Genomic DNA, 21,268 nt, shown 5'->3' on the forward strand with positions numbered 1-21,268 from the left:
GTCTTCTAGTTGGTTTTGGGGGGACTCTGTGATCCAGGCATAATAGGTAGTAAAATGTTTTAGCAAAAGTAATTCTTCTATTCTATTAAATGTGGACTCTTTTTCCATTTAGGCCTTCAATTTTTTTCATAAACTGGGTGTGAAGGTATATACCTATAATTTCAACACTTGAGAGGCAGAGTTATGAGAATTGCCACATGTTTGAGGTCAACCTGGTCTATATGTAGTGAGTTCTAGACCAGCAAAGGATTTAAAGTAAGACCATCTTTCCAAAATAAATAAGTAAATAAATAAAGTCTTTCATTAATATTTTATATATATATTTATAGATCTACATGTCTTTGGTTAAATTTATTTCTAACTATCTTCACTGCTGTAAATGAGATGCTTTTGTGAAATCCTTCATAGATTCTTTCCTGTCAGGGTGTAGATTTATTACTGATTTTTGCACATTGACTTTGTGTCCTGCAGTTTTACTGTATTTATCAGCTCTGACAGCTTCTGCTTGAGGCTTTCGAGTTTTCTGAGAAATTATAAGATGATGTTATCTGGAAACCAAGAAAATTTAACTTTCTCCTTTCCATCTGGGCTAACTTGGCATATTTTCCTCTTGTGTAACTGCTCTGGGCAGGACTTTAAATATTTGTTGACTGGAAGTGATGAGACTCCTCTTTTCTTCTCTCTGCTTTTAGAGGAGATATGGCATTTTCAGCTTTTCCTTAATGTGCATTCTACGGTGTCATTTGTGTTCTGTCATGCAAGGTCTCTGTTGTGCTGTGCCTAGCTTGTTGAGAAGTTTAGAGTGAAACTGTTTTGAACTTGGACAAATATCTTTTTTACATCTATTTTTTGAAATGGTCATATATTTTTGTTCTCATTCTGTTAATATAGTGTATCATTTTCATAGATTTGCAGATTTTGAACCATCTCTGCATGCTTGAGATAAACCCCACTTGAGCATGAATGATCCCCTTAACGTGCTATGGAATTCACTTTGTTGTGTTCATTGTTGAGAATTTTTTCCCTTTGCAATTGCGTAAAGTCCATTTTCAATCTCTTTGTGCCTCTGGATCTAAACTGAAACTGTTGTAAACAGCATATATTAATACTTTGATTATATTATTTAATCCATTCTCTTAATTCCTGCTTTTGATTGGAGAGTGTAATTTTTTTTACAACAATTTCTAATTAAGAAAAAATGATACCCTCCATTTTGCTTTTTGTTTTCTATGTATGCTCTGCCTTGTTTTGTTTGTTTGTTTGGCCTTTGTTCTCTCTCTTTGTTTTTTTTTTTTTTTGGTTTTTCGAGACAGGGTTTCTCTGTAGCTTTAGAGCCTGTCCTGGAACTAGCTCTTGTAGACCAGGCTGGTCTCAAACTCACAGAGATCCGCCTGCCTCTGCCTCCCCAGTGCTGGGATTAAAGGCATGCGCCACCACTGCCCAGGTGGCTTTTGTTCTCTTTTGTGTTTGAGCCAGGGTCTCACTAAGCAGCCCTGACCGTCCTACAATTCACTATATAGACCAGACTGACCTCAAACACTGGCTTTGGAGTTACTGGAATTAAAGGCATGTGCTGTCACGCCCAGCCTTTTTTCCTTTATTGTGACTAATTCTTTTTCATTTTTTTAAAAAAGAAAAGAAGCTATCTTTTTTCATTTTACATACCATTCTTAGTTCCTATCCCCTCCCTTCCTCCCATTCACTCCACTTACACCCCCCCCCCCCATCCTCAGAGAGGCTCAGGCACATTGCTTTGGGGAAGGTCCAAGGACCTCCCTACTATATCTAGTCTGAGCAAGGTATCCATTCAAAGAGCATAGGTTTCCAACAAGCCAGCACAAGCAGTAGGTGTTAGGAAAAATTTCTCTGCCGGCGGTCCCGGGTGGCCGGAGGCATGACAGGGGAAAGAGAGAGAGAGCACACAACATAAAACCCAAACCACCTCTTCCCCCCCCCCCCCCCCCCCCCCCCCCCCGCAACCCCATAGTCTGGGGGGAGTGGTCCTGACCCTGTGGGGGTGGTCAGCGCTTGGCAGGCTGGGAGTTGGAGTTCAAGCCAGGGCAACTGCCAGGCCAGGGCCTTCCAATCATCCCAGACTTCTTCGATATAGGGGTGTTAGAGGGCTGGGGTGATGCCCCCAGCTTAATATTACATTCCAGACTCTTTTGATATAGGGGTGTGACAAGGAGCTGAGGTGATATTTATAACCAAACATCCCAAAATGGATGCCAGGAACTGGGGTGACGCTTCCAATCATCCCAGACTCTTTGGATATAGGGGTGTCACTTTTGACAAAACAGTAGGGACAAATCCTGGTGCCACTGCCAGTTGTTACTATTTCTTTTCATTTCAGCCTCCAGAACTCACTTTAGATTTTGTTTTTTTTTTAATGGGGGAGGGGTGGGGAAGAGCTAGTGATGATGAATTTCCTCAGCTTTTCTTTCTGCAGGGTTTCTCTGTGAAACAGTCCTGGCTGTTCTGGAACTCGCTCTATAGACTGGGCTGGACTCAAACTCTGCCTCTCCAGAGCTGGGATTAAAGGCATGCACCATTACTGCCCAGCTTTTTACCCCCACTTTTCAGCTTTTATTACCCAAGAATGTCTTAAGTTTTTATTTATTTTTGAAAAATTAATTTTGGTGAATATATTTGGGATTTGATAGTTTTTTTTCTCTATTTGAAATTTAAAGAAAATATTGATTAAAGATGGAAAAAACAATTACTAAAAGACCAATTTTCTCAGAAAACTGTAGAGACACAATACATTTCTTCTATCATGCCAAAATATGGGTTAGCCACAACCACTATGACACAAGCCAAGTTCTTATTCTTCAAGAATATAAATGAAGAAAGAAAACCACCAAAAGAACAATATAGATAACTAAAAAAAGATGGTTTCCTTACTTCATTCCTAAAAGGAGATCAAATGGATGTGTGTGTTTGGTTTTCACAATAAGCAGAGCATCTGGGACTAGGAATTGGAGCATTTCATCATATGACATTAACACATTAAAATATGTGGGGTGTCAGGGAATAGGATTATGATTCTTTAAAAACAGCCTTGTTAACGAGACAGTAAGGCATTATACAGCAAATGTCTAGGTTATTTATCACTAACTATAAGGTAATAATTTTAAAAATGATAAAAGCAAGACAAATGAGTTCCAGCGCCTTCTATTTTCTCTGCTAAAATCAACAAGAAAAACAAACACCAATTTGGTTGTACATCAACACTTTCAAAGTACATCACCTATACAAGTGGACCAAGAGCAGAAATTCAAGCATTAACGAGCATCAGCCCCTTTGCACAGCTTTCTAGGGCTAACGAAGAGAAGCCACATTAAAATCATTTGACACCAAGCAAAGTCCCAGAAGTCTTTTCCAAGTACTTTAGGAAATTGTGAGGATTTCATAATAAAGCAAATCTTTTCTCATCTTGAGGTTTATAGGCCAACGTTGCTCCAATATTTACAAGTAATTTTAGTAGATATGCCCCCATGTCCAAGATGGACATCTCAGGATGGGTGATCTATATACTGTGTGTTTTTGACACTCATATTTTATAGAGTGCTTGAGGACTAAGCAGTACATTAAAATTCCCTTTTGCCCACACAGCTTTGCTGGCAAATGCTCATAGCAATGAGTCATCGGTCTGGTTAGAGGTGTTTGGCTTTTGTTACCCCATCAGTACTGGATCCTCACTGAGACTCCTCAGAAATCTTGCTGTTGCCCAGACTCACGGAGCTCCTGTGGCTATGCTTCTAATACGACACCCCCCCCATCAATGCCACTGCTGGGTACCACTGTGTGATGGTTGGTTGGTGAGGGGTGGGGCCAACTATCCTACTTCAAGTGAGGGGTGAGGCCAGCACAGCATGGCCCTCGGGCAGCAACATAGCTTCAAGAGGCAGCCCAGACCACAGACATCCTCATGGCTTTTGGTGGTAATAGGGACCATGAACATAAACCCAGATCCCACCTGCAGTAGGGCCTGAGACCGAGACTAGGCCCTCACTGGCAGCTTGGCCCAGACATCACAAGGCCTCAGGTGGCAGTAAGACCACTCACAAAGCTGTTGGCCCTCCAGTTCTTCCTCTCTCCACAGCACATGAACCATTCTGCTTCTCTGTCCCATTTCTCCACCACATAATCATCAGAGTGGTGCCTGTCCAGCCCTTACCACGGGGCCTCTGGTCGTCTTCTGCCTTAATTTTATTTCATTTTAATGTGCTTTAGTGTAATCTCTGATTTTATCTTACTTGGAATTTATTAAGATTCATGGGTAGATAAGTTCATGTCTTTGATCAAAATTGGAACATTTTGACATTATTCTTTCTTTCTATTTTTGTTATTGAGACAGTTTCATGTAGCCCAGACTGGCTTTGAACTCATTATACAGTCCAAGTTGTCCTTGAACATCACCTCTTGACCCTCCTGCCTTCACCTTCCTAGTACTGGGATTAAAGGTGTAAGACATGCTCAGGGCTTCACCATTTTTTCAAGGATCTTTCCACTTCATTTTCTTTGCCTTTTGTGATTTTTATAATGTGCTTGTCTGCAAAGTAAGTGATGTGTTACAGAGTTCACAGATTCTATTAAGTGTGTTTCTCTCTCTTCTTTTTGCTTTTTCGAGACAGGGTTTCTCTGTAGCTTTGGAGCCTGACCTGAAACTCACTCTGTAGACCAGGCTGGCCTCAAACTCCCAGCACTTGGGATTAAAGGCATGCGCCACCACTGCCCGGTTTGTATCATTTTCTAAACTGCACTATTAGGGTAGTGCAGTGTCAGACAAGGTTATACTGGCAGACAAGGAAAGAGACATTTTGTCTGACAGATAATTGAGTTGTGAAGTTATCTGAAATAAATGCTTACATACAATTAAAAGTAAAAACTCAGTCTAACCAATTTGAGTTTATTATTTTATAGCAACCTTATGTCATGAGGTTCCTTCCCTTCTGCTCAGGAACATTTCCTGTGATACACTTAGAAAAGGCCTTTCATGTTTGAAAGGGATTAGAGAAATGACTGTCAGTTTAAGTACCTGTCTCTTCCAATCGTATTTTTTAAAATTTATTTATTTATTATGTATACAATATTCTGTCTATATGTATGCCTGAAGAGGCCACCAGATCTCATTACAGATGGTTGTGAGCCACCATGTGGTTGCTGGGAATTGAACTCAGGACCTTTGGAGGAGCAGGCAATGCTCTTAACCACTGAGCCATCTCTCCAGCCCTTTTCCAGTTGTATTTAAGTGTTCTTTTTGCTGTTTTTTTTTTTTTTTAAATCAGAATGGACTGAAACTCATAGAGATCTGCTTGCCTCTGTCTCCCAAGTTCTGGGATTAAAGGCTGGCATTTATTTGGTAGCTATGGACTAGAGTTTCAGAGACTGGTAAAACTGAACTCAAAATCCATGCTTTACAGATGAGGATGGCATGAAATAAGACCTTGAAGATGTTAAGAGTCTTTGAGACTAAAGCAAGAAATCTCCGACAGTGATATTTTAAGCCTTGAATAAAATATCAGAGAGAGAGATTGAAATTTTGTATGATTTTTGGACAAAGGTAAAAGCATAGGGCCTTCCCAAACATGTTAAGAGTGTTAAAACTAGAATAAACTTTTACAGTCATTCCAAAACACTTAAAAAAAAACCCCAATAACATAACAGACTCTGATTGCTCAGGTGGCTTAACCAAAATCACACAGCTCTTCAGCTACACAACCAGGTCAAACTAGAAACCCAGCTCTTATTTCGCGCTTTAGTATATCTTTTTAACACCATGGTCCTATGTACTTTTAGTATCAGTTTATTATTAATGTACAGGACTTCTTTGCTTTGCACTGCCACTCTGAAGACTTAATGATCATATTCCCAGGTCAGCTCCACCTTTCAAACCTATTAATTCCCTTTATGTGGGAAACGCAGTAATTGTCTATTATTTGTATCTCTTCTCAGTAGCATATTCACGTATGAATATGAGAGCCAGTAATCCCTGTTTGAGGGACAGAATCTAAACTATATAATGTGGCTACCTATATAGACTAAACTCATCATTAGATTCCTTGCCTTTTTTGTTATCAGAGTTGTAATAACTGCTGAAATTATTTTTGCAGTATTTCTTTTTGGAAGGGCAGGGTCTAGCTGCCCAGGCTACCTTCAAGCTCATTATAGAGCCAAAGACCCTCTAGCCTTATCCCCTGAGTTCTGGGATGATAGGCATGAGCTTCCATGCTCCATGTATGCAGTGCTGGAGACTGGCCCTAGGCCTCCATGCCAGGCAAGCACTCTATAAACTGAGCTACACTCCCAGCCCCTTTGCAGCATCTCTGTAGACTGATAACCACCTCTCAAGTGCTCTCCACATCACCTTCTAATAGATTCCGCCGTTCCAGTTCTTCCTTAGTGGCTCCCCTTCCCTTCTTGATTTGACTTGGTAATGTTAAAATGTTTCAACCAGAGAAGTGGCCAGTTCTCTGGATTTGAGCCAACAGTGGAAAACTTTCCTTCGGCCTTACTTCCTTCTTTATTTGGAAATAGGCCAGGTCCTCCCAATGGTCTTTCTTTGTAGTTGCACACAAACTCTAAGATAAGATCAGCGCTGTTAAGTGAAGTGTTTGAAGACTGGAACACTGAATAGATTGCAGGCTCTTCTAAAGTCCACAAATTCCTTGCGGATAAAAAAAACCAGAGTAAAAATAGCATGCATAAATTTGAAAAATAATGAAAAAACTGTCCCTCCTTAATTCCCCATTTAACCCACTGAACATTGTTGGCCAGTTGTTGAGTTTTCATCCCTGCCTTGCCCCTCCCCACCTCCCTTCCTTATTGAAGGCTACTTGGAGTACAACCTTTGAGCTTTGGTGTTTCCGTGCCTCCAGTATATACCACTGTAATGTAGCCATAAAAGTAGGGGGTGTATCTTTTTCTCAGCACTCAGAGAAAGAATTAACATGTCTTTTGAGAGAAAATGCCTTTACTATGCTATTAAGAAAAAAATCCAGTTTTTTTCAGAGTCTAGTGAAATAGAGAAACATCAATAGGTTTTACAGTAAGAAAGGGCAACTTCCAGGTAAATGGGACTGTTACAGCTGAAGGTGCATCCTTTAGGTATTAAGAATGAGTTTGGACTTAGCATTCCAGGGAGGCTGAGGTCCTCATCAGCGGCAGTAATTGTCTTCTTTTATGTCTTTGGAAAGTGACCCGATATTCACAGTTCATTTTCCAAATCAGTAAGATGGGGTGATTGATACCTTCCTCATAAGTGTGTTGTAAGGAATATACTTTCAAGAGGTCAGGTCAGAAGTGGAAGGTTTTCCAAATCTTTCAGCACTAATTGATGTATCCTCAGCAGAAGCCTTGAACTATAAGCTCCTTTTCTGACATTTTCTTAAGGACTGGGAAGACACAGTTCTTATTTTCAACTCCCAAATAGGTAATTGTGAGACCTTGTCTTAAAACCGGAGTCCTAATCTTTGGCCACTTTGATATGTAAACTGTGCACCATGCCAACACAAAAGTGCCAGCCACCCTACTCACTGTAGCACCATTTGAAAACCCAGATTGTGTCCTTCTAAGTGGTGAACCACAGCTCTTTGAGAGCGCAGGGCAGTTTATTCTGTGTGGTGACGATCTGCCTTGCTATCGACTCAATTAAATTGGCCTGTGTTCTTCTAGTCTGATTTTATTGTTCTGACAAGATTTGAAATGGTTACATCTCCCAAGTTCTATGATTAGGTATTTGATGGCAGGTGAGTATTATCTGAGGGGAAAAGTGATCTTCGTTTTATTAGCCAGTGGCAATAGATTTGTAATAACCTCCTGATGCTGTCTTACAAAGTTAGCTTGTTAGGAAGACTGGGCGTTTTGAATTACTGCTTGAAAAGGTATCTAGAGAGAAATGTCTGCTTACTTTACTCCTATTCCCTAAAAAGGACCACAAAGACGCTCAGAATCAAATAACAAACACAAGAACATATGTGTACATGTGCCTCTGGGCAGGACTGCGTTTTAAAATCTGTTCACAAGCAAGTTTCTGAAATTGTGAAGAAAGTTGCAAGGGCTCGTGAGTCTAGACTTTAAGTAGCAAAACTTATCACTGAGCTTCCCGCCCAGGCCCACATAGAACAGCGTAGAATAGGAATTATCCGGGAATAGTTTCTGAACGTTAGAGACTTCTAAAATCTCTGCAACTCATTGTGTGTCCACTTATTTGGAATTCTGCCTTCTAAAGAGTTACATCCAATCTCAACTGCCCTGCTGTTATCTTAGAGGCCAGAGAGACACTGCAATGGGAAGGGTGCTTCTGTTTCCTGCTCTTGTTTCATTCGGAGACTATGACTTGTTGTATCTCAATTGGCTGAAATCCACGGACAGCGGATGGAGTGGTGAAAAACGTGTTAGGCAGCTCCCCAGGGCTGATGGAGCCAGAGTCACTTTGCACGGAACTTCCACTGTTCTCAAACTGGGAGATTTTCTTCTTGATCATCTTCCTCTCCTTGGCTCTGCGATTCTGAAACCAGATTTTTACCTGAAACACAAAATGCATTTTCACCTGAAACACAAAATGCATTTTCACCTGAAACACAAAATGCTTTATGCTTATTGGGGACTACTCTGACTGTGGTCAAACACAGTGACTGCTAGTCTTACAAGGCCCCTTCCTGAACATCCCCTCATTTGAGTCTCATGGTAACCTTGTGAAGTATACCCATTTTACAGGTTCTAAAAAGCTGTGGCGCAGAGAGGGCAGGTGCTTTGCAGGAAATGAGACTGAAATCATCAAATCTAGGTCTACCAACTTTGAGCGCAAAACTCCCTTGCATCCTCTGTCACACAAGTAGAAACAATTAGATAAAGATAGCAAGGACTGCTGATGAGAAAGAACAATTTAAATAGCAAAGGTGATTACAGTCAGTCATTAAGAGAAACTTCCTTATATTAAAAAGTTAGCAACACCTAGACCTGAATGAGCAGGGTCATGAAATATCATCTATTTCTTGTTGGAAATCAGCACCAGAGTGGTGTTAATGTGCCTACGCATGGATGGAATGCAAACGGCAAGAGATAAGGCTGTGTATTAATGGACTTTACCTTTTTCTATAGACTTCTATGATTCTAGCATCACTTTTAGACTTGAGGGGGAAATCACCAGGTGCTCATGTAATTGCAAAATCCGAATGAGTGGAAACTGCTGACCTTTGCTGTAACTTGATCTTCATTGAGTACTCACAGTTAACTAAATTCAAGGCAGACATCATAACATCATACAGCCCAAAGAAGATTGCGTTCCTTCTCTTGAATGGCAGAAAAGCTCCATCCATGGAGTTGCACTAGTGTGCAGTTCCTCTTGTAGTTTGTTTGACTGATAGGGAGCGGACAGTGCCAGAGTTGTGAAATTTTCACTTCTCCCACTCAGTACTACTCGAGAGATCAGATCAAGGTTTGACTTGATTGTTGAACTGTATTGGAATTAAAATCTCTTTGCATCTCTCCACTCCATCTCTTATTCCCAGGCCCACATGATACCCACCCGTTCAATAGTTAATCAACCCAAAGGCCAATGAAACAACATAGGCTGAGTGTGGGTTTAGCGGTGCTTGAGGAAAGCATATATCCTCTATTTTGCTATTTCCTCCAAACCCTAGACAATTGAAATGACTACATGGGATATGTTTCATAATACCTGTCTCTCAGAAAGGCCCAGGTTAACTGCCAGCTCTGACTTCCTCCGGATGGTGATGTATCTATTGCAGTGAAATTCCTTTTCCAGCTCCAGCCTTTGATGATCAGTGTAAACCACACGATACTTTTCTTTTGTTCTGGTTTTCCCTGTTGGGGGAGAAAGCATGACATTTCATCTTATTCTCCTCCTTTGGAGATTATTTGGGTTGAAGGAACCAGTTACTCTTCTTCCTTTCATTTTTTTACTTTAAATTTTAAAGCCAATGTATTTTAAAATCCAATATGTCATGTCTATTTCTCCATTAAATGCATTATTATCTGTGGCCATGATATTTATATCTAATCATTCCAATACACACACACACACACATATATATATGAAACAAATATCTTTTTAATGTTTCTCCTGAAATGATCAGTCAGATTATAGCTACTCTATTGGCCCACTGCTATATCAAAACATTTAAAATAAACACTCAACCCATGAATTTCATTCCATTTCCATCCACATATAACAACTGAATGAATAGCAATGGCAACACCCACCATGAATTACATTTTAGGCAGTTCTTTCATGACTGTTTCCCATTAAGCATCTTACCTACTCTGTTGAATTATGCAGAAAATGTATTATCCCCATTGTATAAATAAGGAACCCAAGGTTCAGTATACGTAAGTGAATTTGTGCTGGTGAGCTTAGGAGTATAGACCCAAGCATGTACCTTTGATGCCCAGTTCAGTATGCTAGATTTATTCCCAGTTTAAACCTGTTGGGAAGTGTAATTCCAAGTGTGGCAAACTATTCTGGAATCCTGACGTAATTACATGTGCTACCTAGAATGAATTTGTATAGTTTGAAAAGAAAATATTCATTGTTATTTAGCAAATTATGTTTCAAAATAGCTCCTATTATTTGTTACAAAAAGTAATAGCTTTCCTGTGGGAGTCTTAAGGCATTTTTATCTCCAAGTGGCTAGTGAATGGGTGAAGGAGGACATGTTGACTTAAGCAGACTGAAGTGAGCATTGCACGTGCTTTGAAAGGATATCCAAACATTTGGCTTGCGTTACAACATTGAGCTAATTTCTCATGCTCTCCTTCAAACGGAGTTTTATTCCTCCTTTCAAATTTTCCAAAGGTGATTAGGAAGTTTCCCTTTCTTTTCAGTTTCTCTAACCCCCTCTAGGATCGTGCTCTTTTTCTCTGTGGCTTTTAGAAACTTCTTCTGATCTTCTCTGGTTGTTTTTGATGTGAGATTTTGGGGGGCGACCTGTAGGACAAAGACTTCTTTAAAGTGGGTCCCTAAACTCCATTGAGGTGTTAAGATGCAGCACAGGCCTAACAAAGGAGCTACATAGCATGGATCCCATCCTGAACCTTCTTTACATTCAGGAACATCAACCAATTGGCTTGGAATTTACAAGCCCTAAACAAATGTCAGACACCCTTTCATCTCCAGGAAGGGGGGGGGTCATGGATGCAGAAACAGATCTAGCTTAGGATTCAACTAAATGGCTCGATATGTGCTACTTAATGAAATGAAAATTCACTCCCTTGAAATGATGGGTCCCAGCCAATTAACTTGCCTCACAGCCCCAACCTTTGAGCAGGATTTCTGAATCCATAGAGAAACATAGGAAACAAGGGATCTGACTTTGGCATATTCCAAAGACAGAATGTATGCTGAAGGATGAAAAAGGAAAACCTGAGTTCTAATGTTTTCAGAACCTCAAATTTTAGGATTAAAATATAATTTTGAGGAGATATTCCCTAAAACCCTTCCTGATCCAAAAGGGACTGAGTTTAAATTTTAACTTGAAGCAGAGAGGTTAAAATTCAACTTGTGTGTGTCTGTGTCTTCAGTTCAGTCAATTAATCAGTAAATATAACCAGACTTCAAGAACTCTGGAAAGGTTGTGGTCCTTCCCCACCCCCATTGGTCATAAATTCCCCTCTTGCAGTTTCTTCTGAGGACAATAAAAGTCAAGACCAGGCCTCTTTATTTGCCATGAAAATGCTCACCCTTTCCGGCAATATAACCTCCAAAGAAAGGAGCGATGAGAAGGGCCTAGATGCATATCAAAGCTAAACAAGTGTTAAAAGGGGTCTGTAGCCCCAATCTGATAGATAAGACCTAAACCCCCAAGAAGACAGGGGAGTGTACTACCTGCACAGTTTACAAAGAGAAACAAATAGATATTTCCTGCAACTCCTCTTGGGCTGCCTTCTCAGAACCCCCGTTGCCTCTTCCCCTGATGAGTGCAGGGATTTGGACACTTTCTGGTAGAGGATAATGGCCACGTCTCCATAACTAAAGCCGAACACAAAGAAAGCATGAAGAGGACTTGCTTTTATTGTTTACATTCCTGTTTTTTCCAGAGACAATGACATTTTGAGAGCAGAGAATTTCCTTCTCAGCCAATATTGAGAGTTGATTTAGGGATGAAAAAAGGCGAAGATTTATTAAAGAGCTATTTCCATTTCCCTAAAGGAAGAATTTCATTACTTCTTCTACAAAGATATGAACAAACACTTCCATAGTTCATAGTGCTCCTTCCCAGCGCCCAGGAGACAGCACCCTCACAGTTCATAAGGCAATGTCACCACATGTGATGACTTACTATCACCATAAGTGTGTTTGAAACTGTGCTTAGTGGAGAGACTCTGAGTAGTCAAAGTGCTATAGGCAGAAAAGTCCTCATGAAGCGTTATTTAGGATCATGATGGAAAGCCAGTTTTCTTAAAAAGGCTGTACCACCATGATGACTGTTTACCTAATGGCAATCCTTTATGCTTTTAACTAAAAATCACATCCAAATTCATTTAAGAAATTCACCAACAAAATATGGAAAGCCAAGGAAGACAATGGTAAGCTTCAGGGATTATTAAGCAACTCGGTTTGTGAAGTGTCCTAATTGAATAGAACTTTTAATTTTTATTCCCTTAGTGTTGAGTGGCTTAATAAGAATCAAACTTACTTCCCTTTTATAAACAGGGCAGTGTCTTTCTAGCTCTGCTTAGGATGGTGCTTGACCAACGCTCATACAGGGTCATAGTTCTGTACTAAAGAAAATGAAAAAAAAACCCAACAAACCCGACTTGTTCTCATGCACTGGGCATTGTTTAAAATACGAGCCTGTATGAAAATGTTGACATTCATAGAAACTTTTGGATAAGATTTTGTAAAAGCTCTGAAAAGACATGTGTTTGGAATAGAATACTAAGAAAAACTATAATCATTTGGAAGGCAGTAATTTATTCTTCATGTCAATCTCCTCGCTTTCATTAGGAATCATAGCTGTAATGAATGCTCCCCCCACGTTAACTAAAGTCTCTTTCAATTATCTTCATTAATGTCCAAACCTGTCATTGGATTGCCTTAACCAAGGGAAGGGCTATTTCCAGTTTGCTGTCCATAGATCTTTCCTCTCAGCCCTAAACCACATGTTCTGCAATGCTCCAAGGTGAGCAGAAAGCTTCGGGAGATCTGACTCATTCATTCATTCATTTTACAAACACTTAACCCCTGCTCTGTTTGCTAATCATGTAAAGGGGTACATTTTGGTCCAGAGAGTCCAATGGGGTGATGCCACTTATTTTTGTGGAGTTTATGGCCTGATATCATGGAAGAGACTCAGTGAATCTAGAATCCCAGACTATGCAAAGCATTACTTATGTGTGTACTGTGCTGTGCTCTTATGCATATTCATCGTCTTTTAAGATTGTCGATAAATAACAACCTGAGCTACGAGAATATAGCAAACCTATAGCTTCTAAGGAGTTCAAATGAAATAGTTGGTTAACCAAGTCCGAGCAGTTGCAAGATCATTCTCAGTGTTCACCTTCTAAACAACACTGAAGAGAAAACCCCGCAGATGGTATAAGTCAGGTTTGAGGGTTTAACAGATGAAGGTACACAGACTAAGGAGGCTCCTTCTCAACTTCTCTTGGCATCAGAATTATCCAAAGAAAGCTCTGAGATATATATCAGATGAAAGGCTTAAACTCTTGTGTTTTACCTTTATCAGCAGAAAATTCATCACAACATAATTTTCCTATCATGTCTCTTTCTCCTCATCGTTTTTTATTAAAAGCAACAAGCCAGTGGCATCCTTCCCTTAACGTGTTGCAAAGTATGTCTTTTTAAAAAAATGTGTATTTTGCTTATTATTAGGTTTTAATGAATGGATGTTAATTTTATCCCCAAGATTAGATATAACAGCAGCTCTAGGGATGGACGCCCTCCCCTAACCTCATTTTTGAAAGTGATATGACTCACCCTTGTTTTCTTTTTAATGCTGTCTACCACCACAGGCCTTTAAGCAAACTTGTAAGTGTTACTTTTAACCCTAATAATGAAACTGGAGCTTCCTCCTTCTGGCTGAAAATTCTCCTAGAGGTGGGGCATGGTACCTTCCTATCCTCACACCTTTGCTTTTTGGAAGAGAGAGAAGAGAAAACACGGGATTATGAACAACATAATTACTGTGGACAAATGCTATTGACATATGTTTGCTTCTCCAGAGGGGATGAATGTGATAGTCAAACGTCACTATTTTTTATATTAACGGAGCAAGTATTAGAATAATAAGAAAGTGATAAGAGAACAACCGCAGCTGAAAACAAGAGAGTCACCCCATCCCTGTCCAAAATTAAAGCTAAGGATCCTTCACTTTCTCTATGCGCCTCTCCAACAACTCCCCGCTCCCAGTGGTTGCCCATGAGGGCTTGCTGGGCAGCGACATTAGACCTTAAACTGGCATCTGTATGCTATCTTGTGTGTTGTCGCTGTCGCAGACTTGCATTCTGCCCCTGCAGTTCGTGGACACCTGCTGGAATAGCAATGAGGGCTTTAGGCACTTATTGGGGGATAATGCTGGTTGTACCTTGGCAGGTGTGAGTGTTGTGTCATATGAAATGACAGCTCAGTGCTGTAACCTCGCTGCCTCAACGCTTCCCTCGGTGCAAAGGGACGTTGGAAAGTGATAGGTTTCAGACATTGCTAATTTGGGCGAAGGAAGCTGCAGTTTCCTTGAGAGTCCTATAACGGAGACGCTTTGCTTTGGAAGCCTTCATAGACAAGGGTCGTCGGTTGCCAGTTAAGCACCTACTAAGTTGAGCATCACCAGTTTTTGGCAAGTCTGCACACCAGGGTGGGAAAAGATTTGAAGAAAGAACAGACCAGCATCGTAACAGCTTCAGCTCTCGTCTCCTCCACCCCGCACCGTCCATCACATGTGCATCTGTTTTCCCATCTGGGCAACGACAGGGTTGGATCCCGATCCTTATGGTTCATCAGGAACCCATGTGCTCACTCTTTTGACTGATCCAGAAAGGGTAAATAAAACCAAACCAAACCAACCAAAAACCCCAACTATCCAGAAGAGAGGTTTCGTCTCAAGCACTGCTTTTGGCCGGCTTTGAACCTAGGCGCAAAGGCGGGAAGTACTTATCCTGCCAACCGGCTACGCTGTGGGCTGCTTAACAGAACTCTCCTGGAGGGCGGGGGTAGTGAAGAGTAAGAGGGCAGGCAGGCGGACCAAGAGTAAAGCAGGGAGGAAAGGGTCGGTGCGGGGATAGATCACTTACCGGTCACCTGCACAGTCTTGCGCATCCACGCGTAGGGGCTGTGGCGGCTCCTGCTGGGAGAACTGGCACCAGCGGTGCCCGAGTCGATGGAGGCCAGTGACTCGCTGGCCGGGGCTGGCAGGCTACCACCGTTGCTTGCGCCACTGGTGGGGCGTAGATTGCTGTAGTCTGGTGAGCCAAAAACCGGAGAGCTTGAGGTCATGTCGTTAATGGGCACTGTGCCCATCGTACTGGACGGCCCAGGGTATGTACTCCAGTCTTCCCTGGGCGGACTGTAGGGTGAGCTCCAGGCTCCCAGCGACGGCCCATGAGGATCCATGTTAGGCATATGAGGGTACCCCATGTAGTGTGGATAAGCTGGGGCCGTAGTGAAGTTGGAGGCAGGCAGCGGACTACCACTACCTCCAGAGGTACCCACCCCTGCTGTGCTGCCTCCTCCAGGGCTCCTGAGAGTGCCTGGGTACATGCCCGCTTCTTTTTCCAAAAGGCAGCTTCCATACATGATGACTTGGATAGAAGAAGTTGCCCCCTAAGCCATCCTGAGGTCCCTGTAAACTTAGCCCAACCCGAATTTGAGACGCAGGAGAGAATCAATGGGTCAGCACTAGCTGCACCACTGGCTCCTCTGTGCGTCTGGGACTAACTCCAATCTCCCTTTCTTCCACCAGGTTTCCAGGTGACTGGTAGTGGGACGTAGGAGGGCCACCAAAGGCTGGGCTGACGTCAAGGGGCTTCAGGCTTTGCATAGCATTTGCATTCAAATGAAGGGTCATTTCGCTTCCACAGGATCTTGTTCACTTCTTCAGGCAAGACCTTCTCCGCTGTCTCCCGGTCTTTCTGTGCCGTTTTCTGGGATTCTTCTGCTTCCTTAGCACCAGTTTTGCACTTTTGGAGGCAGTTGTTACTCAAGAGATTTCTGACCAGCTCCTTTAAAAGGAGTCTGAGGCCTGCCTTTCTCTGATCTTCCCCTTCCCAGCCTGCTCTCCTGGTCTCCTCTGGTATGGGTTTTCCACTTGGCACCGACCCATCATGCCACTGTAAAGGATTTTCCCTTCTTTCACACCCACACACTCCTCAAGGAGGGGACTTTGTTTCCATGGGCGGATATTTGTTTCACAAATATATATATTCACTATCCACTGTGTGTCAGGAAGTATTGTAGGAACTGGGGATACAGCACTAACGAACGTTTCTACTCTGGCTTCCTAAAGTTAGATTATAATTGAATGGAAGACTGATTTGGTTGGATGCTTAACAAACTCGCACACACTAAAGAATAATGAAGCATATAGATTATGGGGGGGGGGACAAGTGGATAGTGCGTTGTCTGAATGTCATATTAATGTACTAGTTTGAGTGTCTCTTTCTGCATCCAAGTCAGTGCCCCAAAGGAAAGGAATTCTTGCCGTCTCAAATCCATGGCAGCTGCAGCAGACTTGCAATTTCCTTCCAAAAGGATGAGCTAGGTAATCATTCTATCACTTATATCCCCAGACCCTTTCATCCATTTAAAAATAGAAGCCCCAACTGTATCTACATTACAAGACAGGGTTCACTAAGATGAAGCGTGTAACCAGCTTGCCTGCTGTATCCATTTATTCATCAGATACATTTTTGATGGCATTCTTGATCAGGTTTTTAATTCAAATAAGCTGTCCCCAATTATTTGACTCTTTAGACACAAAACAGATTTTAATAGTTTGTGAGATTGGTTCCCTCACCCCCTTTTTAGCTGGTTTCTTTTCATTTAATGGTTTTGTGGAAGTTGCAGCTTTCCCTGCAAAGGCTTCTTCATTCTTAAAACACCAACAGCTTTCTTTCCTTGCTGACTTTCTTGGTCTGTGGCCCCTGCTCTAAGCTGTGTTCTCTGTACCCCTTCTTTGTAGACTCCTCTGCGCACCCCTTCATATATCCCTCTATGTACCATCATCTCCGTACCACTTTTCTGCACTCATCTTTGCACTGTCTTTCTCTGCACCCCTTCTTTGTATCCCATTTTTTGCACCCCTTTGTATCCCCTTCTTCTCAACATCTTCTCTCAGCCCTCATCTGATTTGGTTTTTGCTGCTGCACTTACTTTCTTTCTTCTCTCTCTTTCTCTCTCTCTCTCTCTCTCTCTCTCTCTCTCTCTCTCTCTCTCTCTCTCTCTCTCTCTTTCTTTTGTCCCTACTTCTTCTTTACCCCTTCTTTGCCTTTTTTGGCTTGGTGAAGATGGTGTTCTGTTATGTGTGTTGCACATGTGTTGGAATGTGGAGGTCCTTGTTTGTGGGTTTAGCTTCAACACGATTCTCAGGTTCTTAGTTGGTTCTTGTTCAGGAGTCTGATGAATCTTCCTGTGCCGTTGCTCTTTGGCTCTCTGGGCTTTTCAAGATTCTGCCGATGTCTGTATTGATTAACTTGTACATGTGAAGGCTATGGTTACTTGAGGGAAACAGTTTTAAACCTAGTGGCATACGATTCATCTAACTTTCGGGAAACACTGTTAGTCCAAATGCAGAAATCTCTCCCACGCCCATCAAGAGCAGTTTGCTTACATTAAGCAAAGCAATTCCAAGGATGTTTCTGAAGGTCTTGCTGTCACCACTGTAATTATAGAGGTTGCAAGATCCCTTGAACTGGATACAATGACACTTTCTCATTTTGTTCTTGCCAGCTCTCATTTGTTTTTGTTTTTTTTTTAAGGCGTAGAGTTTTTTATGTATTTTATTAATTTTTGGAGAATTTCATACAGTACACTTGAATCATATTCATCTCTCAACTTCTCCCAGATTCACCCCACCTCCTTCCTACCCACCCAACTTTGTGTTCTCTCTCTATTTGAAGATTTATTATTATTATTTTTAAGTGTGTGTCTTCATGTGCATTCTTGTGCATGCTTGTGAGTGCAGGTGCCTGCAGAGGCCAGAGCTGACTAGACCTTTCAGGAGGTTGTAAGTCACTGGATGTGGGTTCTAGGAGTCTAACGCTGGTCCTCTGGAAGAGCAGTATATGCTCTTAACTACTCACCATCTCTCCAGTCCTCCTCCTTTAATAAAGCAAACCAAGCCAAAAATGAGTCCAGTTTATGCTGACCAATTACTCTTGGCTGTGGTGTCAGTTTTTTTGGTGTTGTTCTAGGCTTTAAGTTTCTTAAATAAAGCAGCCTCTGTGGCCTTCTTGTAATGTTCAACCTAAGCTTTACCCCACAAAGAAAGTTCAGAAGTGCCCTTAATATGATGACATTTAGACATGAGTGTGCTGGTCATGCTGAAGCAGCCAGGGCAGAGCACAGGACACACAGGTTTTGGGTTTTGTTCACTTTACCCTGTCATGCCAGCTGTTGATTGGGGTACATGGGTGGCCTCCTTAATCCAAATTTCCAAAGACTTCTGGCTAGACTGGTGGTTCCACCACCTTGACTCTGGGAATTCCAGCTCCAGCTGTACCAGTGTCAGGGCTTAGCACTAACTAGTCTGTGAGTTGCTAATTCAGACAGTACCAAGCTGTACCAGTATCAGGGCTTAGCACTAACTAGTCTGTGAGTTGCTAATTCAGACAGTACCAAGCTGCCTATTGGTTTGATGCAGGTTGGTGTAAACCTGTTCACACTAACTTGTTGAATGGGAGCCTTTAACACAGTGAATGTACTCAGACTTTTATGCCTTTTCAGAGTAAAGCAATATGATGGAACAAACAACTCATATTATTGAATAGGAAGCACATGAAGATACAAGGCCCCACATAAACTTGTTTTCAGGTGCACCCTCTTGTTTCAGTCTTTGGCACCAAAGGATCCTGTTTATAGCGGAAGTCAAGTGTCCCTTCCTCCAAACTCAAGGTTTTTAAGATCCTAGAAAGCTAGAATCTAGGGTTTTCCTGAGAATGCCCAGCATCCTCTCCTCCTGGGTTGCCTCAAAGCACAGAAGCCTACATTGCCTTTAATATGGTGTCATATAATCACATAAGGCAGTTTCTCACTAGAAACAGACGTTTTTGGTCATTGTCCCCTTCTTCTCCTGCATCCTTCCCTACTGGTCCCAGGATCTCGAGAAAGCAGTGAAAGCTTCCACTCATTGTAGTGAGATAGAGAAGAACAAGTATTTTATGAAGTTCTGGGTGCTGAGCTGTTTATGAATAAAGCCTCTGACCTTATTAAGCTTGGATCCTATTTTTAAACATTTATTTGTTTGTTTATTGTTTGTTTATTTGTTTTCTTTGTGTGTGTGTTGGAATGCCGAGGTCAGACGACACCTTGTAGGAGGAGTTGATCTTCTTCTGCCTTGTGAATCCTGGAGATTGGACTTTGGAAAGCTTGTCAGCAACTGAACCATCTCACTGGCCCTTAAGCTTTTATTCTAATGGGATGTTATTAGATAATTACATTTTGTGGTATGTCAAACAGCAATAACTTTTATGAAGGAAAAGAAAGCAATAGGTGATGTGGACTGTTGAAGAGAGATGCTGCAATTTAAATGTAGTGGTCTCCAAGAATTTCTCTTAGAAACACTATGTGCATAAATCACAAGAGTTGATGGAATATGCCATGAGGAAAGATCTATACCAAGGGACCAAGTAGAAAGAGAATGTTTATGCCAGCCGTGGTGGCGCATGCCCTTAATCCCAGCACTCGGGAGACAGAGGCAGGTGGATCTCTGTGAGTTCGAGGCCAGCCTGGTCTATACAGCTAGTTCCAGGACAGGCTCCAAAGCAAAGCTGCAGAAAAACCCTGTCTCGAACCCCCCCACCCCCCAAAAAAAAGAAAAAAAGAAAGAGAATGTTTGTTTTCTATCGGAGAAAGGCTTTGCGGTTAAAGACTACATGAGGTCCAAATGCTGAAGGAGGAGCAAAACTTTGTAATTAGGATTACGATTAGGTTTTTCTCTAAATGAGATACAGATATTGTGGGGTTTGGAGTCGATGAATACCATGAATTGCTTTGGACATTGAATTTAAAATAAAGTATAAATTTGGCATGGAAGAACACATCTATCAGCAACCCCAGCATTTGGCAGGTAGAGGGAGGAGAATCTGGTTTTCAGTGCCATCTTCAGTGACATAGTAAGTTTGAGGGCAACCTGGACTGCATGAGAGCCTCCCTCAAAACTAATGAACAAGGAAACAAACAAATTACCAAACACTATAAGCAGGCAAGATGGAGTTAGGAAGATCAATTAAATATTTATTGCAAATTTGTGAGTGGCAGTGGAGATGGATTCTATGTATATTTTAAAGTTGTTTCTGAGAAGAAATAAAAAGTAATTGGCCAGTAAAAGGCTAATGAAAAGTCCTGTGCAAGGGAGAAGGATCAAGGCCATTCGCTCCCTCTAGGTAATGTACCTCCAGGTACTTCCCACGTTGCTCTCACTTCATCTTCACAAGAACTCCACAAATGGTTTACTGTTCCCATTTTAGAGATGAACAGACTGAGGCTCTGAGTTATTCTTTTACTTATTCTATCCTGAGGCAAACTAGTCTACGTGGTATTTGAAATAATACGTCAGCACAAAGAGACATGGAGGACCTTTGCAAGTCCTGTAACAGTACATGGTGGCTCATGACTGTCATCCTAGCACTTGGAAAGCTGAGGTGGAAGATTGCCACGCGGTTAAAACCGGTCTCCACAGTGAGTTCAGGCCAGTGAGGGCTACAGAAAGAGGCCCTGTCTAAATAAATAAATAAATATAAAGGAGAAGGGGTTAGAAAGGAAATGGGAAAGAGGAAAGGGAAGAGAGAGGAGAAAATAACGTAACCCAATGAATCCAATGTTACACATGAGGAGACAGAGGGCTTGAGAGGGTAATATTTTTAAGGGACTGAAGGATAGAACTATGATTGGAAAACAGGTCTGTCAACTATCTTCTCATTGTTTCCACTAAAAGGTACTCTTCTTGCCTATGTTCTTTCTGTGCCAGAACTGTCTTCACAATCTTCAACTTATAGAAAGGAAAAAAATTCAATTTCTCTCTGTCTCACAAGACTTAGCTGCAATAACTAATTCCTCGCTAAAGTCTCATGG

General features: G+C 41.6%; 1 protein-coding gene across 1 annotated transcript; it reads right to left on the reverse strand.

Moving 5' to 3' along the window:
* Window positions 1-7,482: 7,482 nt before the first annotated feature.
* Cdx4 (caudal type homeobox 4) lies at window positions 7,483-15,775 on the reverse strand. The gene is made up of 3 exons (XM_075957818.1): window positions 15,274-15,775; window positions 9,686-9,831; window positions 7,483-8,530 (listed from the first exon to the last, which is right to left on the reverse strand). Exons 1-3 carry the CDS (start codon window positions 15,773-15,775, stop codon window positions 8,324-8,326), a joined length of 855 nt encoding a protein of 284 aa, XP_075813933.1. The 3' UTR covers window positions 7,483-8,323.
* Window positions 15,776-21,268: the final 5,493 nt, after the last annotated feature.

The sequence above is a fragment of the Microtus pennsylvanicus genome, chromosome X, assembly GCF_037038515.1.
Source record: "Microtus pennsylvanicus isolate mMicPen1 chromosome X, mMicPen1.hap1, whole genome shotgun sequence".
NCBI classification, from domain to species: Eukaryota; Metazoa; Chordata; class Mammalia; order Rodentia; family Cricetidae; genus Microtus; species Microtus pennsylvanicus.

Bases quoted from the DNA above. Each gene is read 5' to 3' on its own strand.
- Cdx4 (XM_075957818.1), bottom strand. From the start codon at position 15,775: ATGTATGGAAGCTGCCTTTTGGAAAAAGAAGCGGGCATGTACCCAGGC. The intron at 9,832-15,273 runs GTAAGTGATCTA...CTCCCCCAACAG, and splicing joins CAAGACTGTGCAGGTGACCG to GGAAAACCAGAACAAAAGAA. The intron at 8,531-9,685 runs GTATTATGAAAC...TTTGTGTTTCAG, and splicing joins TGGGCCTTTCTGAGAGACAG to GTAAAAATCTGGTTTCAGAA.